The sequence below is a fragment of the Poecilia reticulata genome, chromosome 6 (genome assembly GCF_904066995.2).
Source record: "Poecilia reticulata chromosome 6, P_reticulata-male-v2, whole genome shotgun sequence".
Taxonomy (NCBI): domain Eukaryota; kingdom Metazoa; phylum Chordata; class Actinopteri; order Cyprinodontiformes; family Poeciliidae; genus Poecilia; species Poecilia reticulata.
In genome coordinates, this window is record NC_088835.1 from 13744877 (window position 1) to 13759956 (window position 15080).

General features: G+C 37.7%; 3 protein-coding genes across 14 annotated transcripts in view; 1 reads left to right on the forward strand and 2 right to left on the reverse strand.

Moving 5' to 3' along the window:
• The window catches only part of far1 (fatty acyl CoA reductase 1), a 28118-nt gene extending 24563 nt beyond the window's left edge, over positions 1–3555 (reverse strand). The window contains exon 1 of one of the 2 annotated variants that reach the window (XM_008411716.3): positions 3294–3555. The gene's annotated coding sequence lies outside the window, so the exon portion shown is untranslated. The remainder of the gene's footprint in view (positions 1–3293) is intronic. The other variant, XM_008411717.3, reaches the window with a different exon arrangement.
• Positions 3556–6501: 2946 nt separating this feature from the next.
• Positions 6502–11834, reverse strand: dkk3b (dickkopf WNT signaling pathway inhibitor 3b). The gene is made up of 7 exons (XM_008411715.2): positions 11595–11834; positions 10974–11093; positions 10749–10829; positions 8100–8192; positions 7323–7467; positions 6755–6905; positions 6502–6666 (listed from the first exon to the last, which is right to left on the reverse strand). Exons 1-7 carry the CDS (start codon positions 11751–11753, stop codon positions 6642–6644), a joined length of 774 nt encoding a protein of 257 aa, XP_008409937.1. The 5' UTR covers positions 11754–11834; the 3' UTR covers positions 6502–6641.
• A 2558-nt stretch (positions 11835–14392) lies between these two features.
• The window catches only part of mical2b (microtubule associated monooxygenase, calponin and LIM domain containing 2b), a 46411-nt gene continuing 45723 nt past the window's right edge, over positions 14393–15080 (forward strand). For 5 of the 11 annotated variants that reach the window (XM_008411707.3, XM_008411708.3, XM_081607993.1 and 2 more), the window contains exon 1: positions 14394–14548. The gene's annotated coding sequence lies outside the window, so the exon portion shown is untranslated. Of the gene's footprint in view, positions 14549–15080 lie in introns of all 11 variants that reach the window. The other 6 variants (XM_008411713.3, XM_081607995.1, XM_081607996.1 and 3 more) reach the window with 2 other exon arrangements.

Consider the following 15080-nt stretch of genomic DNA (forward strand, 5'->3'; position numbering starts at 1 on the left):
AAATTTTACATTTACAGGAAACGGTAATTGATCCCAGTTTAAAAGTCATAAATTAGGTACGATTTCAAACACTCGGGATAAAAACTGCCGTTTCTCTTCAAGGTTAATAAGGATACTTGGTACATGTACAATTATCTCTAAAAACATTGAGGAAGAAAGATGGGAGGGGGGCCAAGCTCCTAACCAAACCCTTCTGCAAATACTTCCTTGTAATCTTCATGAATTTTAACTACAACACTGACAGAAGAAACTGTCAACATGTTTAAACAGAGATCTCATCATCATAGAATCTTTGCATGCCTCTCTGCAAACACCAGCTTGTGTAGAATTTATAAGATTATATTGACAAACATATATGTATGCTTTAATGCATGACCGATTTTAGCAAACAAAGCTGTAATCTGTAATTGTAGGCCAGCCCGGGACTCAGCTGGAAGCTTCTGCGGCCTTTGATCAAGTGTCTGTGAAAGAGCTACAGTAGCTTACAGTCAGGCAGCAAGTTGATCCCTGATGCTTTAAGGATAAATAATTGATGCGATGTGGTATAATGCCTAAATTGGGCACTTGTGGAATAAAGAGTTTGTAAATAGATGAGAGGTTCCATAAGTGGTCTCAGGGGAGCAATTCCACTACTACAAAGAAATAAAGATACTGAATGATTGTTTTAATTGGACAAATAAATGCAGAAAAACTCAATGTGCCATTTTAAAACGGGGAACGTTCCGTTTTGAAAAGCAGAGAAGTGACAGCTTGGCCAGTTACAGTAAATAAAGATGGACCAAAGTTTTAAAACGTGCCAAAAGTGAATAAAATTATTCATAATACTGAACCTAAAGTTCACTATGCTTTTTAATGAGACGCCAAAGAAACTGACATACAAACAGGACTTTTCTGCAGCGCTATGGAATAAAACAAAGCTGATTTCTAGCAAAACTGTCACACAACGCATTGTGCTGATGTGTGCAGTGCAGGATCTTTGTTGGCAATAGTTGTATTAAAATAGCCTCCGCATTTAAACAGAACCAGTTTGACAAAGCTCGTCAGAAACCACGATTCAGAGTCCCACCTCCATCTGGTAGCAGGTGCTGGAGAGGAGTGTTTAATTATAAAATGTATTTTATGCTGCAGATTTGCATTGCCTTTAACTCAGCTGTCTCCATTTAACCTTCCAATATACAACTTTTTATATTTTTAGAATGGTAAAAAGATGCAAAATTCTGTTGTGTGAGCATTTCAAAACTACTAAACTTAGAAAAACTAATTTGCCTGGCCTCATGTATGAAAATGAAACATTTATTTTTACTCGGGGATTTCATAAGGTGGAAATCTCCCAACTGATAACACATCCATCTACTTCAATTATTTGTGATGTCACACACACACAAAAAACAAACTAAAAGCTGCCCAGTGACAGCCAATTGATCATTGATTGAGCACCACAGAGAATGGCATGTTCCCTGTGCAACAGCATTCTTCATCTCAGTCACGAATGTCAACCTACTCCCCATGGTTCCTGCTTCAACAGCACGATGCCTGACTTGCACTACAGGTCAAATCGTTCTCATGAAGGCAATCAGGAAATCTGTATTTCTGAAGCACTTTGTCTTATCTTGTCCCACAGTGCACATCCTTTTCAACATACTGCCATTGATTTCAATGAATTTAACTTATTGTGACTGACCAACACAAAGCAGCTGAACTGAAGGGAGCAAGGCTTTTCTATGCATTTTTAACTAATTGTAATGGAAAGTGAGCCATTTAAAATAAATTGTCCAAATTATTTAAATTTGTAGACTATTTATTGTAAATTATTTAAAGTGAATTTTCTAAATTAAGGATGTTGAAGATTGTTTAATGATGTTTGTTTTGATTAGCACTGTTGGTGGTTTATATTTTGTTTGGTCTAATGGTATTTGCACTTTGTAATGTTTTTTTTGTTTGTTTGTTTGTTTGTATGTATGCACCTTATGGGCTGCCATAGCTAATGAGAGCAGCCCTTATAAAAGCTTGCAGAATCATTGTAATGAATGACTTGAACTGTCAAGATGCACTTGACATAACAAAATCAACACTTAGTGTTCCCCAGTGAAAGCAAGTTGTTTGTATTGTAAATTTCTGTTTTGTACTTTAATATTTGTATATGTTTTTAGTGTTCATGGTGACAGAGGGTGTGGTGATTGTGATGATCCACATCAAAGAAAAAAACCAAACCTTGAAATCACCCGTCGAGCAAATTAATTCAAGTGCTGGGGAGGCAGCTATACTAATAACAGAATAGTGTGCCACAGTCAGGCGAGCCCTAAATCTAATTATCTGGCATGCATGCAAAACACACCATCGTGTTTGTGAAACGGTGGTAGCAGCCTCTTGCTGTGGGGAAACTTCTCCTCAGCTGAGACAGAAAAACCAGTCTGAGAGGATGGCTGTACCTCAACAAGTTTGACAAAGAGAAAGATATTTTGCACAAAAAATGTTCTCTAGATGTGACAATGTGGTAGTCATACCCCAAAAAGACCTGCAATTGCAACCAAAAGTTGATTATACAGATTCTTGACTTGAAAGTGACTGTATTCAAATGTGTGCCAATTTGGTTGGCGTGCCTCTCACAGCATTTTAGAGGTGTTGCTTCAGAAATCTTACAGCTTTTCAACACTTTGGTAAATGATGGAGTCATTCTCGATGTATAAAAAGAGAACTTTACTTGTGCATTACAACATAGAAATTTACCAAAATTGTGGGGTGGAATTATAAATTGGGGGAAAAAAGTAAAAACTGCAAACTGAAAACAACGGATCCCGTGATTCTCATTACATACAGCTACGCGACATCCTTATCACGACCAAAAGTCGTTGTCCATTTCTACCGCTTTAACAGCCTGTAATCACATTACTCCAAAGTCAGGACTGGCGAAGAAAACGCGATGAGCTGAAGCTAATTAAATGAGCACCGAAATACTGAAACCAATTATATCTTCCTCATTTCGGTGAAAAAAAAAAAAAAAACCCTGAAAATTGAGAATATTGCTTAAAACCAGCGCAGCTGTGACTTCTGCTAATGTGAGGTCGCCCCTAATCAAAGGAACTCCAAATTGCTCCACATATTTGCGTATTTCCCACAGCGTAGTATTTTAGCCACCCCTCCCTGCTTTTCCTCCTGTCGCATCTTCTTTCTAAAACACGCTCTAGTGGTAGCTTCGCGAGGCATTAAGCCCTCTGAAAACCGGTAACAAGTGTTTCAGCCCCCGATAAAACCCCTTACGGCTGATGGCGGCGACATGTAAAGCATGTACGTACCCAGAAAAAACGGGAGGTCGACTTTTTTTTCCTCCGGTTGGAAACGTGGTGTGATCCGCGAAGAGGCGGAGTAACAACGAGCACCGCTAAGAGGCAGATAGAGTAACGAGACTGGGCAGGAAGCTTGCAGCATAAATAAACCGCGGTGACGTCACCCGGCAGCGGTGTCCGACATAGATGTGAAAAAGACGATGTCTCACTCCTGTTTATTTTATTCACAATCTGTTTCCCCGAAATAAAACTACAGAGACCTCAGCATCTTCAACTCAAGTTTGATTTACTATCTTAGACAGAAATGCGGTGAACAAAAAGTTAATTACATAATCACGTTGGCTCTTTTTAAAAGCTAAAACCTTTATTTGAAATATCTCAAAAATAACTAAACAGGTGGTTGCACTGGAAAGTAGTAAATATTAGGATTTAAGACGAAATTCCAACAAGTCCCCCAGCCCCATTCGTATCCCTTAATCCTGCAAATGATAACACTGTCTGAATTAAGCTCCATGAGACATAGGGACAACCTGATGAGATAAAGTCCACTCGTTCAGAAACGTAGTTGGTAACTGAGACCAGGTTACCAAAGTGAAGGAAAGAGGCGTGCCACAAGTATTCATAAAAAAACACAGTTAGTAAAATAACTTCGACTGAGGGCTGATTACATAAACGAAATTAAATTAAATGTTTGAATTTGCCCCCTTTTTAAACAGAGAATAAACAAATACATAGGTTGTATAGTTGACCTTTTATGCAACAAATCTTTGACTTTTTATTTTAAAATTGTATTTGTGAAACTTATCTTAATGCTTAAAGTAACCTGTACTATAAATGTCAATGTGCAATGAAGGCCAGTCTTCAAAGTGAATAAAATGGATGGCATTTTTGAAGTCATTATAAAGCTCAGACACTACCACTTTTTACATTCTCCTGTAGGTGCTAGTCCAGTTTTTAGTTAAACGTTGTTGATGGATCTTGCATAGTGCAGATTCTCACTTTTATCTTTGTTTTAATTCTTGATTGTGTTGTGTACACTGCTATGCTGACAGGTATGGAGAGCCATTTCAGCCAAAATTAAATAAATAAATAAATGGGTGAAATAAATAAAAAATGAGTATGCAGATTGTATCCAATAACACCGTTATTGAAGAAGAAGAAAAAAACTGTCCATGTTGCATTGAACACAATTACTTTTCAAAATATATTTTATTAATCACAGATAGGCTCCATTGCGCAAATTCAAAGAAAATCTTTAGATTTTTCTAACATAGTCAAACATGAAAGTGTGAATTAAAACAGATCTAATCCAAACTTCGGACAAAGGCCTTTTGTTTTCTGCAGCAGAGCTTACTGCAAGAGATCGGCATCTGACCACGTAATGATCATGTGGTTATCAGTCAGTCATCTTTCCCTTTCTGCCATTTAGTGCCCCCTAGTGTTCAGAGATTTTAAATTGCTATAGATTTAATTTCATTTCACTGATCATTTGATCAGTTTATCTCGAGGACTTTCAGCAAGAAATCATTGAACAACAATATTGAATGATGTAGCAGTCTATCGCTGTATGACTTTTTTTCTTTCAAAAGCCACCATCTTTCTTTGGTGGGGATGCAAGGAGTTAAATTACTGGGAAACTTTAAAAATCAAGAAATCACTGGGTGAAAAAAAAAAGTAGACACCATAATTTGTTTTGCAATTGCAAGTCCAATTATACATTTGTATAATTATGTTTCACATGAATCATTCTGGGCCAGTCTTTAGCTGTTCTGCAGACTGCCTAACTTTTGATCCAAGAAGGCATTCCTGTTCAGAGAAGTTCATCAGTGGCTGCTGAACAAGACAAAGTCATTGCTGCACCCCCCCCCTCCACCACTATGCTGGACAGTTGGTACAAGATGTCCATGCCGAAATGTCTCATTTGGATTTCTCCAGACATGGGGCTGTGCATTATGAGCAACATTTACTTTGTCTCACCTGTAAATTCTTGTCCAACATTCAGGTGCAACTTGGAATCTTCGAGTCAGCAAACTACTTTATTAGGAAGAAGTCTCTCTTGAGAACTGCTATCCTGTTCCAAATATCGAGTCTTGGTAGATGAACTCCTGCCCCACAAACATCTGCGCATTTTAATACGAGTGAATTTGCTGGCATATGCACTCCTTAGATTGGTGGCCATCTTACATTTCCCTCCCCCACTGTTCAATGATGGTACTTCACATTGTTGGAAATGACTCATAACACTTTCCAGACTGAGGAGCAATGTCATTTCTAATGTCTTTTTTACTGTATCAAACACATCTCAATTCACAAGAACTTTACACCAACTTCCATTCATTTATACAGCCCAACCCAAACCATAAACCAAGCATTACAGACCTAATCATAATCTAAACTCAAGTCATACCTTCATCTTAAACCTAATCCCCTATGCAAAAGCAGCATTTTTGGGGCCCATGAGGTGCAATGGGTTCTCACAATATAGTTAAAAAAAAAAAAAAAAGGACCTGATGGGGGGTGAGTAATGCTAAAATACTCCCCCACACTCCAGAGAGTTAAACTGCCAGACCTCCTGCTTTTGAGGCTTTGCAGCACAAGAGTTTCAATTAACAACCACTGGCCAATTCTTTCCCCTTCTTAAATTTCAAGAACACAGAAAAGGGTTCACCTAGTTTTACCAACCACCTTAAATTTACCTTCTTTTTAAAAAAACAAACAGTTATGTCCATCTGGAGTCTATTGTGTGATTTTGTCATCACCTCCAACATGCGAGGTTGGATTTAAGTGATTTGATTTAATCTAGTAAAAATTGGGTTGCATTTTGTCCAGAGGCATAAAACAAAAAAAAAACAAACAAAAAAAAAGTTATTTAATCTTTAAGCCATCCATGTGGTATTCCATACCAGGTAAAAGACATGAGATAACTATGACAATTGGCTCAAATTAGTGAGACCTGCTGTGATGTATGGTTTGGAGACACCAGCAAAAAAAAAAAAAAAAAAAAAAAAGTATTCAAGGTTAAACAGTCTAGGTAAGGTTGTGTTTTTTTCCAGGAAGATAATGTATCTCACCATAAAGCCAAGATGCAGCAGTTCACTGACCTGGCAAAACATAAAATCTGACTGAACATTTATGTTGGAAATTCATCGAAACATCCAGGACAAGATTTCCTACCTTTAAGGGATCCAGCAAATAAAAACCATAAAACTGTCAAAACTAAATTAAAGTCATTTATTTACTTTTTGTCTTTCAATACAGACTTGCAGTTGAGCATAAATAGTACAAAGAATGCATCTGATGTCCAGATGGTGACATCGTGCTGAACTGAACTCTTTGGAAACCTCTATACCTTCAGTCCTACTCTCCACACACGGATCCACGACTGCAAAAAGAAAGAGTTCGGAGTAAAACTTTGTCACTTTTGTTGTTCGCGGCACCCAACAAATTTGCGGCTCATTGTTTGTTCTCACCCATGGGGCTGACAATGTAGGTTGGCCACACATGGACAGTGATCTCTGGGGCCCTCCTGGTCCCATTCCAGCATGTCCATAAGAAGGTTGGGGTGGTTCAGGCAGGACTCTCCCTTTGTAGGTTTGGGACTGCATACTGGAAACAAAAACTCTGAGGGGAAGAAAGTCAGTCTGGATTCATTTTAATTGCCGACTTGAATCACAGAGCATCTTAAATGCTCACTTTAGTTATGCACAAGATAAAGACTGTTGATAATTATTCATAGAGTCAATAGCAGAAAACCTGCCATTGAGTAGATTGAATAATGCACACCTGACTTGAATTTTGTGCGTTTATCCACATTTGTTTGACATACTTTTGAATGTGTGCCAACTAAAATACCACTGTATAGGAAAACTCTTCATTTTTAACCTCAACATTACAAATTGTACTTCTATAATGCAACAAATGCAGATGTAATGGAAAAAAAAATATAAAAAAAGATTTAAAACAGATTTTTGCATTCAAAGTGTACACTCTACATGGTATCTGATGCAAATTTAGACTTGTACATATATTCCATATCACCTCGTTGAAATGCACAGCAGAGATCTGGCCTGCAGTCAGTCTGACCCTGACAGATAGTCCCCGCCGTCCCCTGGGTGGCGTTCAATGTACACTGACCCCAAACACACATCTGATCTGAGCAGCACTCCTCATCCTTCGAGCATGGCTGTAAGGGAAGCACACTTTCCAGTAACAGTTTCACTACTTTAAAAAACAAACAAAAAATACATTCTCACAGCTTTTATTAGATCATTTACACAATTCTCTCCCACATCATTTCAGAAATATAATGAGCTGCACCAAAATATGGTGAAGGAAGTATAATGCTGGAAGTGGCAGAGTGACGCTTTTCAAAAGGAACTTTGAATAGGAAGGTTGAGGGAGATAAATACAGGAACAGTTCAGAAGAAAACCTGGCTACAAAAGACTGGTGGATATTCATCTTCCAGACAGACAGCACCAGGTTACCGCTAGACTGGAATGATTTAGGTGGCATATCATTGGAAAGAATGGTCCAGTCAGAGTCTAGTCCTATGTTCAGATGGAAATCTGTACTTGATAATTGCCTATTGCAGATACTCTCCATTCAGTCCTTGAGGTGTTTTTTTGTAAAGAACAAAAAAAAAACAACAAGAAAAGGGTACAAGGTAAAGGCATTGTACTTGTACTTTGCATCAAGTTAAAACACTGTTAACAGTGTTTTAGAACCCGTTATGACTCGCTGCATCTTGTTGTAGTGGCTTTGTGATTGCACATGGAACTGAAGCAAATATAGAACAAAATGATGACCGAGCTCACCATATCTGTTGCTATGCAGGGAAGGCACCTGGAGTTCTCAATCTCATACAAACAGTATTTTAGGTCCCCACAGTCCTCATCCACCATGCACTCCTGAAGGTTCAAATGACAGAAAGTCAACGGATTTAAGCAAGATCAAATAGATTGTTCATTCATGTTACCTCTTCATTTTTAACATTAGACACCTCTAATATTTTCATGTTATTCATTTGTCGATGTCCAGACAACGTTTACACATCAATGAGACGGCTAAACTGCTGTCCCATGCATGATACAAGACAAGCAATGCAATTAAAACACCATGAAACATGTCATTTCAGATTGCATGCATAAAAAAAAAAAAAAAAGTATATAAAAGTTCTAAGTAGAGAATTTGTAAGAGGAGTTTTGTTTTTCCTTTTAATAAAAAAAAAAAAATTACATGATTTTACATATACCTCTATAAAAGGAAGGCATATTGTACAAAAGACTGCTTTGGGATACTACACCGTCAGCTTAAACCAGAGCTTGTTATTCTGGTCATTTGTTCATATTCATATTTAAGCTGAAAAGTATGAATATATTGACAACTGATTCTGATAAAGTTATCAGCATCAAAACCCTTGTGTAAATAAAAATAAAATGCACCGCCATTACACAAAAGCAATTTCACCAATGAAATTACTACTGATTCCATCATCAGTAATTTATACAGTTATTGTACATAAATCTACTAGTCATCCCCACAGCAGCAAAGAACCATCATGGACAGTTTTATTTATTCAAGTTTAATTTGCTTGGATTTAAAGATGTAATTTGTAGTTTCACAAAATATAGCAACAAGCACAGTTTACAGCCACTGTGCAAAGTTGTAAATCACCTCAATTTGCATCCAACAAACAAGACTGTTAATTTTTTCTTAATCCTATCTGGACAGAGTACGCAAGATTAAAATGTGTCTTTTTGAATGCACCTGGCTGTTCAAGCATATTTGTAAGACATTTATTTGCTATATCACAAGTTGCACTTTTATCCAGATTCATTGCCCATTTTGGTTTGAGTTACTGCAAAAGAAACATTTAAAAAAAAAAAAGCTTCCACAATAGAATGAAACAGACAATGTACATGTTGTAGTTAGCTTAGGTCTACTGGGAATTTTAGGGGAAACATGTGCTTTAATCAGATGAGACCACTTAAGCTTAGTTTATGTTTACAATAGTCTCAGTGTCTGGTGACCTGCACTTGCAGACTCGACTCAAGATATTTGGCAACTGACTGCTGCGCCACTGGTGGTGGGTGACCGCATTAAGCAGGGGGGTTTGTTTCTCTTTCATATACCCAAGCAGCCTTGTAGTAAGATCATGATGTCTGAACCATCTAAGAAATAATAAAAAAAAAAATGTTAACCAGGCATAAAATCTACTTTCCTCTCATAAGTTTTTAGGTCCAATAGATGTAGTGTATGTTCCAGAGTATTAAAAAGTTTTAATCAGTTTTAATCAGTTTTAAGGCTGCATCATCTTTACAAGGGGCAACATGAGCTGTGACTGGTACCAACATTTAAAAAATGTTTTGGTATCCCCCCGCCCCCTTAGGTCATTTTATGTCCGTCTTTCATAAACTAACGGATTTTTACAACCAGATGTTACCCTCCTCCCACCCTTTGACAAAACACATTCACTAATATTCTTGTTGATTTACAAGTTTCTACTTTACAATAACTGCACAGCGATGTAGAACAATTTAACTAACTTTAGGAAAACTGAGCTTACTCCATTATGCTTCTGCTGGTTATCCCCCCTCCCCTCTTCTAAGCTTTCCTGGCATTGAGCAGCGGGGACTATTAACATAACCACCATCTGTATGGCTGCCAGGAAAGCAGGAGATCAAAACCACCTTTGTAATGCAGCAAACTGCAGTAATGATCTCAGTTTCAACAAGCCAGCCTCCTACTGGTGAAAAACTTAAAAAAATAAATAAATACAGCGAGTTCATTTCCTGGATGACCTCATTTTACACAGCATGGAAAAAAAAAAAAAAAAAAAGATTATACTGCTACAGTGTCGGTGAGCGATCCATCTTTTAGGGGAAAGAAAAGTGGTAGGATTTTAGAAACCGTTTTAGCTGTTAGATAGCCATATTAAAAGTTTCTTAAAAACTTTTATCCATTTCAGTTCTTACTTCACATTTGTGCTACAAGTGAATGGTCTGAAATGGGATACATTTAGACAGCTTGTTTAATTCTTGAATACCTGTATATAAACCATCTTTTAAAAACCAAAATTTCATGCCAACGCAAGGAAAAAGTGCTTGTTTTGAATAAAAAAAAAAACAAAAACTTTCAGATAATAGTGCGTTAGTGCCACACTTTTTATTTCCAACTTCTGACTGCTGCTTTTCTTATAACATGTTTTATAAATCAGAGGTCTGTTCTGTTTTTTGCCCTGGTTTCCATCCGCTTCTCATCAGCACAGCAGAAGCCGTTCACATTAGCTGAATTTCTACCTCCAAGTTTTCCACCCATTAGTCCTCTTAACTGGCCATCTTCTGTTCCTTCACACTTATTTTTTTTGTCATTACTGACTATTAGTCTCATCTGTGAGAGGTTTTATCATAATCATCTTCTTCATTACAAACACTAAAACAAAAAAAATAAATAAACAAACTCACATGAGCCACGCTGTTCCACTGGCCAGAGACTTCCACATGCACATGTGAAGTATACGTCTCTCCTGTTCTGTTGTCAGTTTCCTGCAAATAAAGAGCAATACATGAGAGACTTTGTGCAGCTTTGCAGAAGTTGAACAACAGAACAGCTTTGACAAGCATATTGCTTCCGATTTGGTGTTTTACAGACTCAAGTTTTCAAATGGGTTTGTCTGAAAAAACCCCCACCTTATCAGTTCGATCCAGGATCCGAGTCTCCCCGTTGTTGCCCTTTACCGTCTTTCTGGTTTCATTGTGGTAGTTGGGAGGCAGATCCATAGGGGAGAATTTTGCACTTTCATTAGTTATCTGTTGGACACAGTGCAATGATATTACGCCATTGTCCGGACCAGAACATGACTCAAATCAGTGGGTTTAATGGACGAATTAAATTTAAGACAAAAAAACAAAAAAAAAACAACAAGAAATCCAAAGGAAGGCCCTACAAAGAATTTTAAGAAGACTTTAAAGAACAAAACTATGTAGGTCTCAATCTCAGAGGTGATTCTTCATCCAAGTAAATTTGTCAGTGTCTATTTTGAGGCCAAGACGGACTGCAACAGGCTGGGTCAGACAGACTTTCCCCAAACATCAAGCCATGGAAACTCTGTGTAATCTGCCAAAAGCATTCCCAACCTGGCAGAATCTTGACAAACTAAATACCACCCACCTAGATTTTTACCCCTTTTTTGTCGCTTAACCTTTTATATTTTAAAACAACAATAATAATAATTAATAACAAAAAAGACTAGAACGGATTTCAATGACAAAATTTTTCTCTGATATGAATAGATAAAACGTGACGCAGACCTTGTGCACCGCCTCGTCCAGCATATGCTGAGTGTCCTCCATCAGCTCCTCCACCTCCCTGAACATCTCGTTTAGACTAACCGGACCTCGCTCCATGGCGCCGGCCGTCCACAGGAAACACAGACCCCAGAACCCCAACAGCAGCATGGTACCGGACATCTCTGCTTCCTTCCACTACACAGACTGAGCTCAGCGTCTGAGCAGCAGACGACGCACAGCTGGCTCCGTTTTATTTGGAAAGTATGAGGAAGAGGAGGAGGAGGAGGAGGAGGAGGAGGAGGAGGAAGAGTGGTGGGCAGGTGGGAGGGTTTAATGGGGTGGGAAAGCTTCAGATTGCACTTGGAAAGGGTGAAATGCCAAAATCTATACTACTGGTTACTTTGTGGGATTTAAAAAGACAACACGTAATCTAAAGTTAATAAAACTGTTCTTGATCATTACCTTGTGGGGTTTTAATGTTCTGTAGGTCTTTCCTCATTCAGTTATATTCTGAGTTCATTTATGGTAGCTGTGATACTTTGTCTTTCGTTTGTTTATTCTTGTTCTTTCATTTGTGCACTTGCGTTTAGTTTTCCTAGATGAGTGTTAAACATCCTTGGTTTGTAATTCTTTTAGCTCCCTTTGTGCTAATTATCTCCCTCCATTAGTGCCTCTCCACATGTTTTTCTTTGTACCGAGTTTCTTAGCTCCATCCTTTGCTCTGTTCTATGTATTTCCGTGCAGTCCAGTGGTTGGTGTCCTGAAACTTTTTCATGTGTACTTTGTCCAACACACCCAAATCAAATGGCTGAAAATTGCCTCCTCAGTTTGCAGTCAAATTCTCCAGAGTCCTGCTAACCGTAGTAATTGATTCTGGGATGTTGAAGCAGGGACACCAGCCTTCAAGGGCTGAGGTTGATGACCAGCTGATTTAGTCTATTAGACCTTAGCTTTTGATTAGTTGGACTCTTTGTTTCCTTTCTCTTTATCCTATCTCCACCTTCTCTCAATTTCCTCTTTAGGTTCTCCACCAGCTGTTCTGCTTTCAGCTGATTGTCCTCATCTGGTAGCACAACCACATCTCCACACTGTTTTCGCTCCTTGGTTTGGAGTCTACTCCAACCTGTGTCCTGTGCTTCTTTTTCTTATTTCTCCAATTTCCATTATAAGATCTGCACCATGTGTCTGCTGTTGTATTGTTACAATTCAAGCCCTCCTTGACACATATCAAACATGATACTCATCATATTCTTCATTTGAAAAGATGTAGAATATGATTAAAATAGAATGATGTCATTCGGATTACTTCAATGAACCTCAAGGACATGATAGGTAACATTTAAATCCGAGACCCAATGAGGAAATCTTTCAAGAGGTTGTAGCAACGTTCCACCACCACCAGGGGGCAGCGTATGACCAATAACTTCAGCAAAATCAAATTAGAACCGAGTGTTCAATTTGAAATTTAAATAATTTAGACTTAGTGCATATGCATCGCTATGTTTGCTTTTAGTATTTAAGAAGTAACATTTTTGATATATATATATATATATATATATATATATATATATATATATATATATATATATATATAATTTTTTTTATTTAACTGTTGCAAATACTAAAGGAGTCACTTTGTGTGTCTTTTTAATCTGTGATTAAGAAAGCAGAGCAAACGCTCCTTGTGAACTTTGTGGCTATATTTAAATATCTGTTGATCGGATGGAGTAGTCACCATTTTTAAATGATCAGTGGTTGTGTAAAGTTTCATAGAAACAAACACAAAACCAGTTCCGAACAGGTGGCTTATTGCATTTCAAAATAAAAGTCTCAATCATTGTTTAAGTGGTGCAGCTATAAATCTCTAACTTTTCAGTGAATAATCAGAGCATCACAATGAAGACAAAACACTTATTTCACTTTAAAGAAAAGCAAAATCTAATCCATCAACTTCAGTGTGTTCTGAAACAAACATCATCTTGTCATTTATTTATAATGTTTTATAAATGATCTTATTGCAATAGATTTAACTTTAGAATGAGTATTGGTAGGCTGCTTCTAACAATTCATATCAAATAAATGCAACTGGAGTATTGTTTTTTTTAAAATTATACTTCACTTTTCCAAATTCAATAGAAGGTACAGCAGAACCACAATCAATTACCTTCTGTTCATCAAGGGACATAAATGGTATGTCATATACTATCTTGCCTACACACACAGACACACGCACACAATGAGCAGTAAGAGCGGGAAAATATCCAAAGCTCACCATTATAGAGCGGCAGCAAAGAGTGGCATCAATTTCCTCTAACAACAATCAGTCACTTAATAAAAGCTATTACCATCACATGCACACATGTGGAGTTTAGTAAACAGTCAGATAAGACTAAAATTTAAATTTTAGGCACAAAATTACAGCTGTCAGGTTTGGAATTAAACAAAGTAAGAATAAATAGACAATACCTCATGTTGTTGAGTACAGTTAAGGGTATGTGATGCTGTGGGCCTGTATCTCCTCCAAGGACCCAAGTATGATCTAGTGAGATTTAATTAAAGTTAAAGGTTGGATTTATCTGAAGGTTTGTATTGTGATTTAACGCTACTGGAATAAAACACTGATTTGTTTTCTGGCTTTTAACAATTTATATGGATTTCCAATAACTTAATTTTACAATCCCCCTCGTATAGAAAAGCTGTTTTATTTAGCATTTCAGTATTTTGTGCCCTATGATGTTATTTAATTACTTATGAAAAGCTTTTCATTGGAATTGTATGCATTATTGTAGTTCCTGAGGGACTTTTATTGTGGAAACCAGTAAGCGGAAGCTGATTTTCTGGTCTTGACAGAAGAGTTGAAGTCGGAGTTGGTCTCGGTGTGTGTGCAGGAACTGTGCGGCTGTCAGAAGAGCAGGTCGCCTAAAAGAAACCCTTGCTGCTGGTGGTGGGGAGGCTGTGTTTCATCGCTCCTGGAGGTTAGTGTTTTGGTTTTCAGCGGAGTTTGGCGTAGGACTGCGGGTTGGTGCTGCTTTGTTTCAATGGAAGCAGATGAAAAGCCGCACTTTGACTGAGCGTCAGTGCACGACTGAACGCTTATCAGGAATGCTTCTTTGAAATGCCTCCTAACTCACTGACTGCCTTCCTGCTTGGCAATTAATGCCACGCTGACTATGACCTTTATTCACATTAATGTTATTAATTTGTTTGTATTTAGACGCAACTGTTTGCTCAGGGAATTGAGTGAGGAGGCTATAGAAAGCTGCTCCAATCATAGTCGGCCAGGATGATGTGATTGGAACTTAGTCTAAAAACACGAAACCTATTCTTCCCATATTTAACAGATTTCTTCATTTCATTTTTCAGTTTTATAAAACGTTGCTTAAACTCTCCCCACCCCCCAGAAAATTTGAATACATCTAAACCACAATATGTTTTGACTTTATATGTGAACGTGGAATGTGACTACTGTTTCAAGAAATGGTCTCTCTCATGCATATGCTCATTTTT

Bases quoted from the DNA above. Each gene is read 5' to 3' on its own strand.
- dkk3b (XM_008411715.2), bottom strand. From the start codon at position 11,753: ATGTCCGGTACCATGCTGCTGTTGGGGTTCTGGGGTCTGTGTTTCCTG. The intron at 10,830-10,973 runs GTGGGGGTTTTT...CTTTATTTGCAG, and splicing joins TCCTGGATCGAACTGATAAG to GAAACTGACAACAGAACAGG. The intron at 7,468-8,099 runs GTGAGCTCGGTC...CTTCCCTTACAG, and splicing joins CCTGCATAGCAACAGATATG to CCATGCTCGAAGGATGAGGA.